Source organism: Tiliqua scincoides, chromosome 13 (genome assembly GCF_035046505.1).
Source record: "Tiliqua scincoides isolate rTilSci1 chromosome 13, rTilSci1.hap2, whole genome shotgun sequence".
NCBI classification, from domain to species: Eukaryota; Metazoa; Chordata; class Lepidosauria; order Squamata; family Scincidae; genus Tiliqua; species Tiliqua scincoides.
Window position 1 is genome coordinate 6,657,045 of NC_089833.1, and position 20,189 is coordinate 6,677,233.

General features: G+C 51.1%; 2 protein-coding genes and 1 pseudogene across 2 annotated transcripts in view; 2 read left to right on the top strand and 1 right to left on the bottom strand.

The window, feature by feature from the left end:
• Positions 1-10,456, top strand: part of DNAAF8 (dynein axonemal assembly factor 8) — a 136,463-nt gene extending 126,007 nt beyond the window's left edge. The window contains exons 25-27 of the mRNA XM_066640818.1: positions 5,652-5,826; positions 9,369-9,558; positions 10,325-10,456. Of these exons, the coding sequence (XP_066496915.1) occupies positions 5,652-5,826; positions 9,369-9,558; positions 10,325-10,456 (497 nt within the window). The remainder of the gene's footprint in view (positions 1-5,651; positions 5,827-9,368; positions 9,559-10,324) is intronic.
• Positions 10,457-14,063: 3,607 nt separating this feature from the next.
• The window catches only part of SBK1 (SH3 domain binding kinase 1), a 64,885-nt gene continuing 58,759 nt past the window's right edge, over positions 14,064-20,189 (bottom strand). Inside the window, exons 3-4 of the mRNA XM_066609412.1 lie at positions 17,159-17,361; positions 14,064-14,852 (exon numbers count right to left, since the gene is read on the bottom strand). Of these exons, the coding sequence (XP_066465509.1) occupies positions 14,064-14,852; positions 17,159-17,361 (992 nt within the window). The remainder of the gene's footprint in view (positions 14,853-17,158; positions 17,362-20,189) is intronic.
• On the top strand, positions 18,637-18,756 carry LOC136633777 (5S ribosomal RNA; annotated as a pseudogene).

The window sequence follows — 20,189 nt, forward strand, 5'->3', positions numbered from 1 at the left end:
TCTTTCCATGCCCGATCTTGTCTGATCTTGGAAGCTAAGCAGGGTCAGGCCTGGTTAGTACTGGGATGGGAGACCGCCTGGGAATACCGGGTACTGAAGGCTTATACCATAGTATTTCGAGACTGAAGGTTGCCAACCAACCATTTGCCTGGCTAATGTCTGCCAAACAGTCTCACTGATGCTTCATTGACGATCACCAGCATTTCTGCCAGGGCTCTGTGTACAAGAGGGGCAAGCCCACCACACTTTGTGAACAGCCACAACCTTGCACATCAGGGTTGCTGGGTCAGGTGCATCCAAAACCAGAGTTTTCTAAGAGGGGCCTGGTAGTGTCACAATCTGTGGCTGTCCCAAGGCCTCCAAAAATGGGAAAAGATTTGTAGTGGGGCAGGACCTGAGACTGAACTTGCCCACTTGAGCAAAAGAGCTGGAGAAACAGTCTCATTTTGGACAAGCTAGTGATCTCACAGCCTTCCTTACTGTTGCATTTTTAGAAAGCCACATGGGGGGGTTCCAAGTCCTCAGAAACATTGCCCCAACTGGAGCGGGGCCTGGTGGGAAGCCTGCCAGCAACTTCCATGTGCTCAAGGGTCACTCGTGCAGCAGTTGCCATAAGTATGAACCTACCCACGGTGATTGATGTTCGAGGTGATTAAATGACCGGCAGGCAGCAGCAAAGGGACACAAGTATGAGAGAGAGAGAGAGAGAGAGAGAGAGGCTGAGTACCCTATCAAAGCCGTGCTGTTATCGCTTCCTACCATAGCTGTGGCGGACGATGGGGGAAGATGACTGCTACCGAAGCACACGCAGCAAAGTGGGGATCAAGGGATGCCAAAATAGATGAGGTCAGAGGTAGTGATGGGTTTGTGGGGTTGTGTGGATGAGAGAGAAAGAACAAAGACCATAGCAAAGGTGTAGACTCAGCTGGTTTGCATCTCACAGCTTTAATCTAAGTGCAGCTTTCTGCACTGCCTGCCACTACAGCTACACTGGGGGGGTGGGGAGGAAATTTCCACCACTGCCGTGCATTTAATGGCACACTAACTGGGCTCTTGCAGGAAACACTAGACAACGTCGCACCTGCTGTCAGCTATTTCCCTGGGCTGTGACAACACCGCGGCCGCCCTCTTTCTCTCCCCTCGTCAACCTCATCCCGCTCCTTCAATCTCCCAAGAAGATTTTAATGAAATGTGCCCTTAATTAAATCCACACTCATTTGCATAATTACCAGGAAATTGAAATTAGCCTGGCAAAACGTGGCTGGAATACAGTCAGTGTCCATCTCTTGACCCTGTTACGAGGTGTGTTCTCTCTCTCTCTCTCTCTCTCTCTCTCTCTCTCTCTCTCTGTGTGTGTGTGTGTGTGAGAGAGAGAGAGAGAGAGAGAGAGAGAGCGAGAGAGAGAGAGAGACTCAGCCATAGGAAAAGGCATTGGGAAGGGCTTTCCCACAACGCATCCCACAATACATCTTCTCTTATGAAGAAGGAACCTTCAATCAGAGCTAATGTAGCACAGTGGCTAAGAGACTGTGGCTAAAGACCAGTGTTTTTCAAACTGTGGGTAGGGACCCACTGTGTGGGGCGCGAGCCAATTTCGGGTGGGAGCCCATTCATTTCAATATTTTATTTTTAATATATTAGACTTGATGCTACCCTGGTATGCGATGCATTTGGGGGAATGTCACAGATTTGTACGTTTAACAGGCTACTATGAAGGCGCTTTTAGCAATGATAGTCAATGGGTCTTCCTCCTGGATAGGATTGCAGCCTTGGCTGGCAACCTTCAGTCTCGAAAGACTATGGTATAAGCCTAAAGCACCCGGTATTCCCAAGTGGTCTCCCATCCAAGTACTAACCAGGCCTGACCCTGCTTAGCTTCTGAGATCAGACAAGATCGGGAGATAGTGTTCAGTATAGGGAGATGGTTGGCAACCTTCAGTCTCGAAAGACTATGGTATAAGCCAACAGGTACCTGGTATTCCCAAGCGGTCTCCCATCCAAGTACTAACCAGGCCTGACCCTGCTTAGCTTCCAAGATCAGAGAAGATCAGGCATGTGCAGCCTAGGATTGTGAAAAATTGTCCTGCTTGATGATGTCACTTCCGGTCATGACATCACTTCTGGTAGGTCCTGACAGATTCTCATTCTAAAAAGTGGGTCCCGGTGATGAGAACCACTGCTGACTGAGCAGGACTAAGACCCACTACTATAGCCACTGACCTGGCAGTAAGCCCCATTGTCTATAATGGAACTTTTCTTCTGAGTAGACATGCATAGGATCGAACTCCTAGTTCTGATCTAGGAACTTGCCCACACACAAATTTCATCTGTGGGCCATACATAGTGCACATGGACCCCCCCCCCACACACACACAAATGTATGCATGATAGAGTTACACAAAAGGATCAATGCCAAAAGACTCATTCTTGATTCAATATACGAGATGAATGCTGGTATTATTGCTCACAAGCTCCAGACTCTCCAGACTGGCAGAATGGGCAGCAAAATGGCAGATGCGCTTCAATGTCAGTAAGTGTAAAGTCATGCACATTGGGGCAAAAAATCAAAACTTTAGATATAGGCTGATGGGTTCTGAGCTGTCTGTGACAGATCAGGAGAGAGATCTTGGGGTGGTGGTGGACAGGTCGATGAAAGTGTCGACCCAATGTGCGGCGGCAGTGAAGAAGGCCAATTCTATGCTTGGGATCATTAGGAAGGGTATTGAGAACAAAACGGCTAGTATTATAATGCCGTTGTACAAATCGATGGTAAGGCCACACCTGGAGTACTGTGTCCAGTTCTGGTCGCCGCATCTCAAAAAAGACATAGTGGAAATGGAGAAGGTGCAAAACAGAGCGACTAAGATGATTACGGGGCTGGGGCACCTTCCTTATGAGGAAAGGCTACAGCGTTTGGGCCTCTTCAGCCTAGAAAAGAGACGCTTGAGGGGGGACATGATTCAGACATACAAAATTATGCAGGGAATGGACAGAGTGGATAGGGAGATGCTCTTTACACTCTCACATAATACCAGAACCAGGGGACATCCACTAAAATTGAGTGTTGGGCAGGTTAGGACAGACAAAGAAAATATTTCTTTACTCAGCGTGTGGTCGGTCTGTGGAACTCCTTGCCACAGGATGTGGTGATGGCGTCTAGCCTAGACGCCTTTAAAAGGGGATTGGACAAGTTTCTGGAGGAAAAATCCATTATGGGGTACAAGCCATGATGTGTATGCACAACCTCCTGATTTTAGAAATGGGTTATGTCAGAATGCCAGATGCAAGGGAGGGCACCAGGATGAGGTCTCTTGTTATCTGGTGTGCTCCCTGGGGCATTGGGTGGGCCGCTGTGAGATACAGGAAGCTGGACTAGATGGGCCTGTGGCCTGATCCAGTGGGGCTGTTCTTATGTTCTTATGTTCTTAAGCTCTCATTCAGCCTCCAGTGCTCTGGCCAAGACACAACCCAAAACATGCGATAAATAACTGAGATGACACACACCCCGACATTGTCTACTTGTGTATGTGTTTGTGTGTGTTGCACACTGAAACGGCATTTTTAAAATAAGTAAACTGTTAAATACCAAGACCCCAAGATAATAGGATGAGGGATGCTGTTAAAATACTGTGATCGGCCGGGCCTACCCAAGCCCACCCTGAAGTCCATCATACTTCCTCCTGACTAGAACTGGGGCTTTGCCTCTCCCTCCCAACGACGGATGCTCCAGAGACTGCACACATCTGTGTCTCTGCACACTGGCGGTTTTGTAGGCTCTCCCTCGCGCTCTGCTTGCGGTATCGCCCAAAGCCTTTCTCGGCCCTTGCCGTTCCTGGTAGAATCGGCTCGGCTGTCACAAGGCGAGGACGGGATCAAGAGCCAACGGGCATCCATATTAATGAGCGGCCGTGTCGGGAACCAGTGTGCACACTCTCTCCCGGCACGCTGGTGCAGCTGTACCGCCCAGGATGCAGCCTTGAGTGCACATCAAAGCTCTTGCAATGTACATGCTGTGTGGCGGCGGGAAGGATTTTTTAATCCCAGGCAATCACAAGGCTCACTGGAAATGGCAGCCTTCGACCCAGGTACCCATTCCCTGGCCCCAGAAGCACGAATGGGGTCAGTTAAAACTGGGGCCAGCGCAAGACTTTCTGGTGATTGGGGCAACACCTGGGGCAATACTAAGTTCAGCAGGTCGAGATCTGGCCAGTGCCTGAATGGGAGACCAACCCGGGAACCAACAAACGGTTGGCAACCTTCAGTCTCGAAAGACTATGGTATAAGCCTCAAGCACCTGGTATTCCCAGGAGGTCTCCCATCCAAGTACTAACCAGGCCTGACCCTGCTTAGCTTCCGAGATCAGACGAGATCAGGCATGGAAAGACTATGGTATAAGCCTACAGCACCCGGTATTCCCAGGCGGTCTCCCATCCAAGTACTAACCAGGCCTGACCCTGCTTAGCTTCCGAGATCAGACGAGATCAGGCATGGAAAGACTATGGTATAAGCCTACAGCACCCGGTATTCCCAGGCGGTCTCCCATCCAAGTACTAACCAGGCCTGACCCTGCTTAGCTTCCGAGATCAGACGAGATCAGGCATGGAAAGACTATGGTATAAGCCTACAGCACCCAGCATTCCCAGGCGGTCTCCCATCCAAGTACTAACCAGGCCTGACCCTGCTTAGCTTCCGAGATCAGACAAGATCAGGAGATAGTGTTCAGTATAGGGAGATGGTTGGCAACCTTCAGTCTGGAAAGACTATGGTATAAGCCTACAGCACCCGGCATTCCCAGGCGGTCTCCCATCCAAGTACTAACCAGGCCTGACCCTGCTTAGCTTCCAAGATCAGGAATGCGCAGGGGAACCAACAACTGCCACTGTGAACTCCATGGGAAGGTGGGATATTGAGAGCAAGCATGATGTCGTGTTTCTGGTTTTGGAGTCAGACCTGGAAGATCCAGGTTTCAAAGCTCAGCCAGAAAGCTTCCTGGGTGACCTTGGGCCAGTCACTCTCAGCCTCATCTACCTCACAGGGTTGTTGTAAGGAAAAAAGTTGGGGAGGGGCCACCCTGAGCTCCCTAGATGAAGGGTGGTGTAAAAATTTGATTAATTAATTAATTAATTAATTAATGCCACCATATGGTTCTTTTCAACCCTATTTTTTTTGGGGGGGGGGGGGGTCTGACATGGCAACCTATGCCAGCTTTCTGACCCAGCCATATTTGGCTTCTCTGAAATACACAGCTCCGTAATGGCCTAACGGCGTGTCTGGGGAGGGGAATAACCGGCCCATTCTTTCTCTCCCCCCCCACCCCTACCCTTCCCAACAGCATCTTTTCCCACCTAAGGACTGTGAAAGATTCACACATACACAGATGTCATTTTTTTTTCCAACCCCCGTTTTTTTTTATTTATTTTGTAGCAATTGTCTGCAATATAGAATTAATTAAATAACATTGAAAAACCTCCTTTTGCACAAATCGAGAGAATTCCCGAATATTTACAAACGCTTGTTCTGCACTTCTGCTCGGGACGGTGATAGTTTCCATCGCTTTACAATTCTCTCCTCCAGGAAGGAGTGGGCAGACGTTTCTCATCCCTGGGGGTGCCGTCACTACGCCCCCGCCCTCTCCCTCCCTCTCCTTGCAGGAGTAAAGTACAAGACCGTTGCAAACGACATCCGACCATTTCACAAGGCTAAGTCACAACACGATCGAAGTGAGGCAGAGATGCTTCTCCAGTGTGGTGATGTTTCTAACAAGCTCACTCGCTCCAGAGATCAGGGCCGTTCCCCCTCCTCCCCAGAACCCGGTCCTGTTATGAGGTAGGGTGAGGTGGCAGCTTGGGGGCATAGTTGAGAGGAAGGGCCTGGGGAGCTGACCCATCAAGCACATTTCACAAGGAATTCTCCTGCACAGTCACCACTGAGATGACTGTGAGGTGGAAGGAGCATGGTTTGTGCAGAAGAACTGACCAGTGGATTGTGTCCGAGCTTCATGAATGTCTGCATGGTAAGCCATTTGCAAGCCTTCTTCTTGGGCATCGAAGTTCTGCCCTGGCTTCCCTTACTTACATATGTCGTTCTTTAGGTCCGTCAGTTCTCTGTCCCTCACTGGAATGCGTACCCAGACTCGGCTTGTGAAGCTGAACCATGGCTCTGAGTTACTCATCTGACTTCCAGCAGCCACTAAAGCTACCACAGACCAGGAGAGGGGAAAACCTCAACCTGATTCTTCTGTGTCAAATGGTGGGTTTGTACACCTTGTGACAGGTGAGGAGATGATGGGATAAGCCATGGGGATGCTGGTCTCCATGGTGAACGTATCGTGTATCCTGGGGCCAAATTAGACAATATGCTTATTGCATGATTTGTACCAAATCTAGACAGCAGCTGCATGGGGCCTGATCCACACCGTGGAGGTAGGGGACACTCAGATCTATAACCCCCCTTGGCCTAATGTCAAGACAGAAATGCTGAAATCACACCTGCCTTGACCTCTGGCAGCCCAATCCCCTAATCTTGGGCACAGGGCAGCATGCAGAGATCACATGGTCATGGGTCAATAGTACATAGGCTTCCAGAGTTAAACCCTAAAACTCAATCTAGACTCTAGGATGGAGACCTAACACCCACCAATGTCCCAGTAGCAATGGCTGTTGTACCAGTGGGAACATGGCAAGTTCTTATCAAATGTTCAGTGCACCCACTATCAGACTACATAGTACATATGCTCGTTGAACAGTCTTCCACCATCACAAGCCACTGCCTGATAAGAGGTTTGTCTATAGATGGATGTATCTAAAAACTAACATCCACTGGAGGGTCATATTCAAGAGATTCAAGGGCTGGTGCTCTTTAAATGATACTTTGGCTCTGTTCACAGTCTGGTTTTATGGTGGCACCCTGGAGAAAGCGGCTTGTGACATTTTCAATCATCAGAAGGACAACATTGTCCCCTCTGCCTCGGGGGTAGGCTCCAGTGTGCATGATTGCCACACATCCATCCCATACCATTGCCAGCTCACTCACCATTTCTCCCCCCTCCCCAGCCAGTTTCACCCCCACTGCTGCCTTATCTGTTCCGGCAGACGTAGCGAGAACCAGTGGCAGTATTGTGGCCTGTTGCAGCAATGCGCACATCAACAGAACTCTCTGTGCACGGTTGGTGGGTCTTTTGCAATAGCGAAAGTGCATTCCGCTGTTGTAATGCGCTTTGGCCGACAGCCCACTCCTCTATAGTAGGGGTGTCCAAAGTTTTTGGCAGGAGGGCCACATCATCTCTCTGACTCTGTGTCGGGGGCCAGGGAAAAAAAGAAATAATTTACATTTAAAATTTGAATACATTTACATAAGTTTACATAAATGAATATTTTAAAGACGAAACTTATATTAATGAATGAAGGTCTTGCAATAGCTCAAGGCCTATAAAAGGCCTTGCACAAAGCAAGGTTGGCCTTTCCTTTGCTGCCACTACTGCATCACAGACGTGAAACAAGCAGTGGAGGGAGCCCTCATCCCACAGCTCACGTGAGAGGTCAAACAGTCACACTCACGCTGAGAGCAGTTGTGTCGGGCCAGTGTGGGCTCCAACAAATGTCCAGAGGGCCAGAGTCTCATTGGAGACTGTGGACTCCCTGAGGGCTGCATTGAGAGGCCTTGAGGGTCACAAGTGGCCCCAGGGCTGGGGTTTGGACACCCCTGCTCTATAGGATTGGACTACTAATAACCCCAAGGATGTTCGGGGAGGGGACAGGCCTCTCCCTGTCTGTTATTGATCAATGTTGAGTGGCTGAAAACATTTTCACAATGCGTACTGTGGGGACGTCTGCCCGACCTAATGTCTCTCGTACAGGACAAAGAACCGCCACCAGCCTCAAGAGCCCAGATGAAGGGTGCAATAAGCACCCCCGATAAAGGTGAGTTCCCGTACCCTCCATGTGCTTCATGGGCACAGCTCATTCCAGTAGCAGTGCTTTGGGGAGACAAAACCGCTTCTAGAATTGGGGCTGTCACACCAGAGAATTGTAGGCTTTTCTAGACGTTACAATGTGTTGTTATTGCTGTGCGTCAGGAGGAGGAGAGAGGATAAGCTGGCACCAAGGGATTGCGATGGGTCCTTCAAAATTGACCAATAGGCCAGTTGATTCATGTTCTGGAGACTGACTGGTTGGCAACCTTCAGTCTGGAAAGACTATGGTAGAAGCCTACAGCACCCGGTATTCCCAGGCGGTCTCCCATCCAAGTACTAACCAGGCCTGACCCTGCTTAGCTTCCAAGATCAGACAAGATCAGGCATGTGCAGGGTAACTCCAGCCACATTACCAAACCTTTTTCAGTCCAAACAAATCAGCCCTTTGATGGTGGTCTTTACGCAGCCCTCTATGACCCTCATTTGTGTCATCACCCCCCCCATCCCCAAGACTTTGGACTGGTTATTAGAACAGATTTAAGTCCCACCTCACAAGGCAGCCAGATTCTCCACTTTCTGTATTTTGATTTCCAACTTTTATTTGGTTTAATAAATTAAAATGTTTACAAAAAACGTCAGCGTTTCGCCGCTTTCTATCTACATGGGACACCCGCAAGCCAGGACCAATCCCGCTCCTTTTTTCTCCTGGAGCTTGGAACCATCGCACTGATGGTTCATGCGCTCCCATGGCGTGTGTGATGTGTAATGTTGACGGGAGCCCTATTTAAAAACAAACCAACACAAGACGTGGCAACCCGAGTCAAAACATTGACTACCACAAAACAGGGTGTTTCAAAAGAACCGATTTGCGCTACATCGTAAAAAAAAAAAAACACGATAGAAAGTCTCGCCTTGTGTCCTAAGCCGTCCAACAAAATGAAGTCAAATCACCCTAGTCGTTCAGCCGAGGGTGGCCACAGGTTATAAGGGGCACCGCTTTGGTCCCTTTAACAGGCTTGTGTGGAACAAGATGAGAGACCAGTTGTAATGGAAGGAAGACCTGCTGCATCCATTCAGATGAATTCTGCGCCAGCGTAAACAGCGCAATCCTATGTATGCTTACTCAGACGTCCCACTGAGCTCACTGGGCCTTACTCCTATGTACATGTGAATGACAAAATCCTGTGGCATCACTCTCCAGTGCAGACTGTTGCCAATGTACCGTAAAGCACATTGCAACAGCAAAGTCAGCCACACCAGTGGGAAGGCCTGTCCTGCTGGCACCAGCGCAGGCCGTGATGCGCACTGGAGAGCAGGTAAGCTCCGTGCTGAGCAGCGGAGGGGTGGGGAGAGGGTGTAACGGGGCAGGGTGAGGGCAGGAAGGGGCTAGATCGGGCCCAGGAGCGGGAGGGATTCGTGGCAGTGGGACACACCATATACCTATCCCCCTTTCCAGGTTGACACGCTCAAACTTGCATCAGCGATTGAGCAGGCGCAAGTCCCGTTGCTGCGGTTGCGGCTGGGGCTTTCTCTGCGGCAAGGGGACGCAAATGCCGCCGCATCGGCACGGGGGACGTCGGATAGGACCAAGCAGCCCGCCTCTTAATAGGACAGTCGCCATTTTCCTCTTGGCCTGCTCGGTCACCGTACTGACATAGAGCGACACTGAAATGCCACCGACATCCATGTCAAGCACACCCCTGAGCCGAGCGAACCTCACCACAATCCCCACGTTGGAAAAGCATCACTGCCTCAAGGCTACAACAGGAAATGACCACTTATTTTTGTTCATTATTTTTTTTTCCAAGTCTTAATCTTCCATACAAAATCCATCTTCCGTAATTATTATTTTTTTATTTTTTTTCATTGTTACCATTTTTCTTGTATTTTTGTTTTTGTTTTTTTTAAAAAAACTGTTCCTTCTTCTTAACCATGACAGAAACTGAGGTAACATGTCTTAACACAGGGGGGAAAAAAAAAAAAAAAAGGTCTGATGTGGGAGGAGGAGGATCCGAAAGTGGACGGCCAACCGAAGGGACAGACAACCATGAACGAGATTGTGGAAAGTATTTTATACGCACAAGTGTGTGCTACAGCCCCACCCCCCACCCCCTATGCCCTACCCTTGCCCCTCAATTCCCCCCCCCAACAACTGAAAAATTAAAAAGAAGAGAGAGAACAAGGTCTACACGGTGTTCTTAATCCTTATCTACATTATTGCACAAAAGATCAAGGACAGTTGGAACCTAAGGCAAAAAGGAGAAGATTGCGGCTAATATCATCTAAAATCTGTGCAATGCCTATTTCTAAAAAAAAGTCTAGCGTTTGCCGCCGCCCCGAGCCCTCCCACGCACGAGGTGGGTGGGCGTTGCCCAGAGAGAGGGGCTCGGGACGGCTGTGTTCTCCCCACAGACGACTCAAGACGCAGACTGTCAAGATGGACGGATCGACAAGCGGGAACAGACAGGTGTGAAGGGTGGCGGCCGGGGTCGCGCCAAGGAAGGTCGTACTATTTGGGGCCCTCGGAAAGGGGCGCTTGCCTGAAGGGCAGTGGAGAAGGCAGTTAGGTGGTGTCCCTCACACTTCTCCTCCTCTCCCCGAACGTTACCGGAAGTCTGCTAGACAACGATGGTTGCGGTTGGGGGTTCACCTGGGCACGTATCTGATGCTCATGAACAACTGGGGTTGCCGTTTGCCGACGTACTGGGCAAGGGCGCGCACGTTGGCATGGATTAGACAAAAAAGCGCACCCTCGATTTTGACACACACTCAAACATGCACACACAAACACTGGTTAAAACCAGCTGCCAGGTGGTGCCCCCCCTGACTCCCCAAGTTGGGAAAGGCAGCCAGGGAGGGGGAAGAATGGTGTGGGGTGGGGGGCCACGTTGTCTCTGTTGTATTGTAAACTGCTGTTGCTTCAAAAATAGCATTATAGCCCTTTGTGCAGAAAATACAGAGCTTCAGGGAGGAACTTGGTCAAACGTACACACAAACCCACATGCACCCCTGGGGCACCCCACTTCTGGTTCGGAGGTGCCGATTTCACCCATGGGGATGAAGAACGGTGCTGTGGTTTCTCTGTCTGGTTCCACTCTCTCCTACTCTGGGGTGGAGAGTGCCTGGGAGAAGGGATGGGACGCAACCCAACCCGACCTCATGCCAGAGCTAGTGCAAGACACGCCTTTCTCTGCCCCGAATTCGACAGGGCTTTGAGGGGGCGACTGGAAACGATTCACAGGCAAAGAAGGCCTCCCCACAGATCGATGGGGATCGAGTCAACAGCTCAGGGAGGTCACGATTGGTCTAAGCCCTTGGTGAAATGAGGGCACCTCATTGGTAAAAGCCCCGTTGTGGACAGAAAAATAACCCCCACCACCCCTCCTTGGCCTTAGGTTAATTAAGAACATAAGAACAGCCCCGCTGGATCAGGCCATAGGCCCATCTAGTCCAGCTTCCTGTATCTCACAGTGGCCCACCAAATGCTCCAGGGAGCACACCAGATAACGAGACCTGCAAGGCCTCCTGGGAATTGTAGTTAAGAACATAAGAACAGCCCCACTGGATCAGGCCATAGGCCCATCTAGTCTAGCTTCCTGTAACTCACAACGGCCCACCAAATGCCCCAGGGAGCACACCAGATAACAAGAGACCTGCAAGGCCTCCTGGGAATTGTAGTGAACAGCCCCGCTGGATCAGGCCATAGGCCCATCTAGTCCAGCTTCCTGTATCTCACAGCAGCCCACCAAATGCCCCAGGGAGCACACAAGAGAACAAGAGACCTGCATCCTAGTGCCCAATTGTAAGTTGGCCTCATCCCTGCATCCCGGCCTCAGGGACGATAGACACGACCTTTGGGCAGATGGTTGGCCATTTCCTATCAAGACTGACCGTGATTTTTTTTTTTTTTAAATCCAGCTGGAGACCGGAGCCCCCACGGCCAATGGGTTGTCGCAGCATCGGCCATATGCAAACAGTTTCTTACCACAAGAGGCTTTGGGGGATCTGCCCTCCATTCAGCTCCTGCTTAAAAAAAGATGGTGGGACCAACGGCCAGCCACCACCACACATCCAACCCCCAGCTAGAACCCCAACCCCTTTGCCAGAGGCATCCAAGAATCCCAAGCTGGGTCAAAAGTCAGCCCAGATAGTTTATAGGAAATGAGCCCTTGGTGTCGTACATTTGAGGCAGAGGGTATTGCTGTGTCACCTCTCTCCCACCTTCTCTCGGCCACTGGAAGGCTAGTCTTAACTCCTGAAACGTTCCCCTTATTGAACTGGTGCTCAACCGGACAACTCAGTCTGGGATACTGGGATCCCCAGTGGGCCAAGGCAACCGGCTTGCGCTCCCACAAACAGTGTGCCCCCCTCCACCATCTCGTGGTGGGTGTTTCCGGTTATGCGGGCCAGAGGCCGCACACAAAATGGCTTCCTCGTTGCCCTCCTTTGTGGCTAGGCCTGAGTGTCCAGCCCTGTCATGACACCCGAGGAGCAAAAGTAAATCTCTCCTTCCTGAGGGGGGTGATGGCCACATAGCGGACAATTACGGTGGACAGGACAACCACAGAAGACGAGCAGACACACGGACACAGGAGATGCTTTGCTACATCAGTGGCACCAGTGGCTTCCCTGGTGGCACTGTGATATCCCGGCGTTCCTCCGGTTGTCCAGACTCTGTCCTTCAGTCACACTGGGGTGGCGCTAGTAAGAAACTCCCCTATGACCTTCCCCACCCCACCAGGAAGAGATAGTTCCATGGGCAAGTCTGGACCAAATGCCATGGCTTAGCCAACTGGGCCATCTTTCTCTTTTTTGGGGGGGGGGGGTGCCTCAGTGCCCATGCCTGAGTACAGGTGGGAAAAGTAGGAGGCCCCTCATGAAATCCACCCTCCTGCTCCTAATTTTCACCCAATATGGCCCACTGGTGGGCCATCACAAAAGGTGGGGCTTGTTCCCCTCTGCCACCTGCTATTCAAGCATTGCTCAGAGCCCCTCCTGAAGTCAGGACAAGGAGACAGCAAAGGGACGGGGGTCGATTCAACAGTCAGGCTCCGCCAAGGCCTCCCCTGGCGTGCTGAGGTCACCGGCCTCTTCTCCAAGGAGAAGCCATTTTTCGCGCCATCTCAAGGTTGCGTAATGCACCCAAGAGCTCCCGGCAACAGGGCCCCCCCTAAGACCTCGCTGTCCTGCCTTCAGAAGGAACCACCAACCCCCCAAAAACAGTCTCTTTGCCCAGTTTCTTGATCCCAGCAAGCCCACCCACCCTGCAAAGGAGCTGTCGGCCGGACCAGTGAGGCTGCCGGACTCATTTTGGCTCCTTTCCACACACACACCCCCACCCCCACCCACGCACTGGTTGGCAACCTTCAGTCTGGAAAGACTATGGTATAAGCCTACAGCACCCAGTATTCCCAGGCGGTCTCCCATCCAAGTACTAACCAGGCCTGACTCTGCTTAGCTTCTGAGATCAGACAAGATCGGGAGATAGTATTCAGTATAGGGAGATGGTTGGCCACCTTCAGTCTGGAAAGACTGTGGTATAAGCCTACAGCACCCGGTATTCCCAGGCGGTCTCCCATCCAAGTACTAACCAGGCCTGACCCTGCTTAGCTTCCCAGATCAGACGAGATCGGGAATGTGCAGGGTCACAGTTGCTGCTCTGTTTACTACCCACCCACTACTATTGTGATTTCTTGGCAATGGTTCCCTCTCCCCACCCCCAAAACAGAAGCTCCCCTGACTGGCTAGAGGAGACCACGATCACAACCCCCATGGCTGCAGGAGCTCTCCCTCCCCTCGGCGATGACAGAGCAGCTGCGCCGAAACATCCTCTATTGTCACGCCATGCTCTGTACTCTCCGGCAGCCAACAAATCAGGTCCCTTGGCTCCCAGATCCTAGTTTCTACACAAGGATGGCCTTCTCTGAGCAGGCTCAGCGACACCCACAGAGATCTTTCGCATCCTTAGGATTATTGAGTCAAATGTTAATCATCTACATTTTTTTTCCCCTTTTCTTCTCTTTGAAAGATGGTCCTTTTTCGGAATCAAAGGATTCTCGGCACGCACCCTGTCCCCAAACAGGAGAGGACACTGCAGTGCTGACATCACGATTGCAGGCTGGGAGGCACTGAGGGGCCCACCGGGCCTTCGTCAGACACAGATCTCAATGGCTGTGGCCAGCACCATTTGACCTTTCCCTTTGTCCTGACGCCCGTCAGTTCTGTTCCCTCCCCCTGGGGAGGGCAGGCCGGACTCCGAACCAGACAGCCGGGAGACGCTGCCTTCAGTCAGAATGGTCCTCTTGAGTGGCGTTGGGGTACAGGAGCTGGGCGTCTCGTGGCGGTGAGGGCCAGAAGAGAGCTTGTCTCCGGTGTGCTTGCGGGAGCGGTACGAGGGGCGGCGACGCACCTCTGACATCAGGTCGTACTTGATGAAGAAGAAGACCTCCTTCACGGGGCACCGTTTCTCTGGGTCGAGGGCCAGAAGGCGCTGGAACATGCGCAGCGCATTGTCCGTGAAGCGGCGCCACTGGGAGGGCAGGCCTGCCAGGCGCCCCTTCTGCCACCTCACAAACTCCTCAAAGAACGTGTCCGACGCCGAGGCCGCCTCCCAGGGGAAGTTGCCGGTGAGCACGCAGAAGATGAGCACCCCGAAGGCCCACACGTCAATACTGGTGTCCACGGTGAAGCCCTCTGCCCGGCCAGCCTGGCAAACCTCAGGCGCTGTGTACGGGATGGTCCCACTGATGCGCTTCACCCGGCAACCCACTTTCCGCGTCATGCCGAAGTCGGCCAGCTTGACGCGCCGGCAGTCGCGGTCAAACAGGAGCACGTTTTCTGGCTTGATGTCCCGGTGCACCAAGTTCTTGCTGTGCATGTAATCTAGTGCCAGGCCCAGCTGCTGCACACAGCGCTTGACCATGTCTTCTGGTAGCCCCACCTGAAGACACAAAGAGAGCCTGTGAAGTCATGTGTGAGCAACCTAAGGCACCATAAGAACATCAGAGGAGCCCCGCTGGATCAGGCCAAAGGGCCAGCTTCCTGTGCCTCACAGTGATCCACCAGATGCCTCAGAGAGCACACAAGGCATAAGAACATAAGAACAGCCCCACTGGATCAGGCCATAGGCCCATCTAGTCCAGCTTCCTGCATCTCACAGCGGCCCACCAAATGCCCCAGGGAGCACACCAGATAACAAGAGACCTGCAAGGCCTCCTGGGAATTATAGTTAAGAACATAAGAACAGCCCCACTGGATCAGGCCATAGGCCCATCTAGTCCAGCTTCCTGTATCTCACAGCGGCCCACCAAATGCCCCAGGGAGCACACCAGATAACAAGAGACCTGCAAGGCTTCCTGGGAATTGTAGTTAAGAACATAAGAACAGCCCCACTGGATCAGGCCATAGGCCCATCTAGTCCAGCTTCCTGCATCTCACAGCGGCCCACCAAATGCCCCAGGGAGCACACCAGATAACAAGAGACCTGCAAGGCCTCCTGGGAATTGTAGTTAAGAACATAAGAACAGCCCCACTGGATCAGGCCAGAGGCCCATCTAGTCCAGCTTCCTGTATCTCACAGCAGCCCACCAAATGCCCCAGGGAGCACACCAGATAACAAGAGACCTTATCCTGGTGCCCTCCCTTGCATCTGGCATTCTGACATAGCCTATTTCTAGGACCAGGAGGTTGCACAGACCCATCTCAGCTTGCAACAGGTGGTGGACTTCTCCAGAAATCTGTCCCATTCCCTTTCAAAGGCATCTAGGCCAGATGCCACCACCGTGTCCTGTGGCAAGGAGTTCCACAGACTAAACCATTTCTGCCTAGCATTGCATATATGCAACAGGGATCAAATGTGTACACGGGTGGGCTGGGCAGAAATGGGTTAATGACATACTGGGAATATTTTCTTTTGTCTGTTCCACTAAGAATGTGTCCTGTTTGACAAACCTGGCTTCCAAAGGAATATCAGTTGACCTTCCCACCCACCCCACCCCCACAGTTGTCTGTCAGAGCCGAGAGGAGTTTGCTGAAGGAATGGAAGATATGATAGAGGGGTTTTTTGGCAGTCCCCGTGAAAGATGAGGTAATTAGCCCCACCATCCTCCACTTACTCCTCAAAGCAGCCCTTCCAGAAGTCATAAAATCACTAATGGTTTGAAGTTTTTTGGGAAAAATTATCTCCCTTAGCTAGGGCCAGCCAAGACCTCCTGGAGGCTGATACAGCCTGTCAAATACTATCCCCCTTTCCTAGCAGTTCATCTTCCTCCTCCCTGATGTCAAAAAGAAGAGGGGAATGGAGCAGAAGAGGATGTTTGGAGGATAGAGTGGTGGGGTAGAGTATCTGGGAAGATCTAGCCCATCTCTCTTCTCTCCCGCACACTTCCTCTCTTGCTCTATTCCATGACATTTCTCTCCCAACACAGATGGAGATCAAAGAGAGAAATATTTAGGATAGTTTTGTTACTGGAGCCCTTCAGTCCTTTGCCAAACTTGCTAAACCAAAACCCTAAGCAGACTTACGGAGAACTTAGGTTGGTTTGGACCTTTGGAGATGCCTAGGACAACAGGAAATGCCATCATCTTATACTTCCTGTTCTTCATGAGTCTCCTAATGGTGCTACCAGAGGTCACATAAATTGTTTCGGTGGTCAGATCCAGGCCACCACTTAGCCATTCCTGCATGACATTCAAGGAGAGACATCCTGAGAGTGAAGTTAAGAAGTGACCTTCAACTTCCAAAGGTCACAAAGTCTTTGCTTTCTCCCTAGAACAGCAATGTTCAACCACCGTGCCATGGTGCACTGGTGTGCCACAAATGGTCAGCAGGTGCGTCACGGGGGTTTGGGGGAGGTTCATTTATTTGTAGGGCTACTGGGGGATTTGAGCTCCCCTCCGGCAGTGTGGTGTACACCCTGTCAACTGTTCAAAAACCGACGATGTGCCCTAACAATCTTAGGGCACAATCCTAACCAACTTTCTAGCACTGGCGTAGCTGTGCCAGTGGGGCATGTACTGCGTCCTGCAGTTGGGGGGGCAGTCACAGAGACCTCCTCAAGGTAAGGCAATGTTTGTTCCCTTACCTCAGAATTGCATTGCCCTTGAGTCAGTATTGGAAATTTGGTTAGGATTGCGGCCTTAGTGCCTTCTGGGTGTGCCATCAGATGAAAAAGGTTGCAAATGGCTGCCCAAGAATGAAGACTGAAAGGTCTGGCCAGAGAGACGATGAAGCTGCAACCTAGTTACCTGTGGAGGAATGATGTCGAAAAGGTCTCCGCCGGGAGCGTATTCCTGGGCAAAGACATAGCAGTCCTCGGTCTCGAAGACCACGTCGAAGACCTTGATGATGAAGGGGCTCGAGGAGAGCGTATTGGTGATGCTGAACTCCCTGAGGAAGTTCTTCAGCTTGGTTTTGTTCTTGTTGACAAATTTCAGCGCCATCTTGGTGCCTGTGAGTGAGGAGGAGAAAGAAAGAAAAAGCTGAGAGAGTCCCCTCATCCACTGAAGCAGGGAGAATGGTACCAGAGACTACAGCCCTGAAGTTCTGGTGATGGTGGCCACCAAAAAGGGACTCGTGATAAAGCTGAAGCTTCTCTTCAGGTCCTGCTGAACTCTACTAAACTCTACCAGTCTTAGCCAAATGAGAAGAGTATGTTTGATCTACATCAGCGGTTCCCAACCTGGGTACACGTACCTCCAAGGGTACTCGCTTGAACCTTAGGAGTACTTGAAAAAGAATTGAATAATGTTGGAAAAAGGCAGGTCTGTATTAGAATGCCTTGAGGGGCTCATATGAGGGGTACAATTTATGGAAATGGGCTGCCTAGGGGTACGCAAGTGAAAAAATGTTGGGAGCCACTGATCTACATGATATCGGAACAGGACCGGGACGATCCACTCTCCCCTTGAGAAATTTCTCTAACCTTCCTGAGATTCTTTTGGTTTCACTTGGTGTTTCTTGGTTACTTCAAATTCACCTTAAAAAATTCACTTCAGGTGATATCCAGTGCCAACTCTACAACACAGTAGGAGAGGACCATCCTCCATCCCACTGCTTCCCAACCCGTGGTCCATGAAGCGGCCTGTGAGATCTCGGAAAAAAAACATAAACATAACATTCGATCACTTCCAGCATCTTGCCGAGCAAGTGATTCCCCAGAGGGCACAGAATGGGTCACCTGCAGCTGGCACCGAAGTGGTGGTTTGTGGGAGAGCACTTGCTCAGCAAGACACCAGAGAGGGCGGAGAATGGACCACACAGAGCCACAGCCCTTACCTCTTTGCTCTAATAACCCCACATATTTCTGCCTGCAGGCTTTGCTCACCCACTTGCACCACCCGAAACACCTGAAGGTCTCCTGCTCCCTCAGATACCTCTAACCCTTTCTCCCCTTGATGCTCGGAACTGCCTCCCAGGATACCTCTGGGACGCCAACTCTCTACTTCCTTCAAACCCCTCTTCCAAACTTACTTTTTCTATGGAAGCTCAACCCCCTAGTTCCCAAACCCTACCGAAACTGACCCTAAGCACGTGTTACTAGTACAATGAGCTGCCTTCATTCCTCTCCTGTTTCTCAGCTGTCTCCTTTAAATTGTGCTGTAGACTGTAAGCCTCTTGGGGCAGGGATCGGTCCTCATTCTCCATAAAGCACCATGTGCATGGATAGCACTATGGGAATGAATGAATGAATGAATGAATGAATGAATGAATGAATGTCATTCTTCATTGCAGAAACTGTTACCCTGCAGATGCCTGATCTCATCTGAACTCGGAAGCTAAGCAGGGTCAGGCCTGGTTAGTACTTGGATGGGAGACCGCCTGGGAATACCGGGTGCTGTAGGCTGATACCATAGTCTTTCCATGCCCGATCTCGTCTGATCTCGGAAGCTAAGCAGGGTCAGGCCTGGTTAGTACTTGGATGGGAGACCGCCTGGGAATACCGGGTGCTATAGGCTGATACCATAGTCTTTCCATGCCTGATCTCGTCTGATCTCGGAAGCTAAGCAGGGTCAGGCCTGGTTAGTACTTGGATGGGAGACCGCCTGGGAATACCGGGTGCTGTAGGCTGATACCATAGTCTTCCAATGCCTGATCTCGTCTGATCTCAGAAGCTAAGCAGGGTCAGGTCTGGTTAGTACTAGGATGGGAGACTGCCTGGGAATACCGGGTGCTGTAGGCTGATACTATAGTCTTTCCATGCCCAATCTCGCCTGATCTCGGAAGCTAAGCAGGGTCAGGCCTGGTTAGTAATTGGATGGGAGACCGCCTGGGAATACCGGGTGCTGTAGGCTGATACCATAGTCTTTCCATGCCTGATCTCGTCTGATCTCGGAAGCTAAGCAGGGTCAGGCCTGGTTAGTACTTGGATGGGAGACCGCCTGGGAATACCAGGTGCTGTAGGCTTATACCATAGTCTTTCCATGCCCGATCTTGTCTGATCTTGGAAGCTAAGCAGGGTCAGGCCTGGTTAGTACTTGGATGGGAGACCGCCTGGGAATACCGGGTGCTATAGGCTGATACCATAGTCTTTCCATGCCTGATCTCGTCTGATCTCGGAAGCTAAGCAGGGTCAGGCCTGGTTAGTACTTGGATGGGAGACCGCCTGGGAATACCGGGTGCTGTAGGCTGATATCATAGTCTTTCCATGCCTGATCTCGTCTGATCTTGGAAGCTAAGCAGGGTCAGGTCTGGTTAGTACTTGGATGGGAGACTGCCTGGGAATACCGGGTGCTGTAGGCTGATACCATAGTCTTTCCATGCCTGATCTCGGAAGCTAAGCAGGGTCAGGTCTGGTTAGTACTTGGATGGGAGACTGCCTGGGAATACCGGGTGCTGTAGGCTGATACCATAGTCTTTCCATGCCCAATCTCGCCTGATCTCGGAAGCTAAGCAGGGTCAGGTCTGGTTAGTAATTGGATGGGAGACCGCCTGGGAATACCGGGTGCTGTAGGCTTATACCATAGTCTTTCCATGCCCGATCTTGTCTGATCTTGGAAGCTAAGCAGGGTCAGGCCTGGTTAGTACTGGGATGGGAGACCGCCTGGGAATACCGGGTACTGAAGGCTGATACCATAGTCTTTCGAGACTGAGGGTTGCCAACCATTACCATTCTTCATTCCATTCTCAAAGTTACTATGAATATATTTGAGGAACCAATGGCCCATCCCGGTTCTTGAATGCACGCATGGTACAATATGGAAATATGGACGTTAGGCTGAAGTGTTGCAACCACTACAGATGGAAGAGCAATCTACAGAAGATGGGTGGCAATGCTAG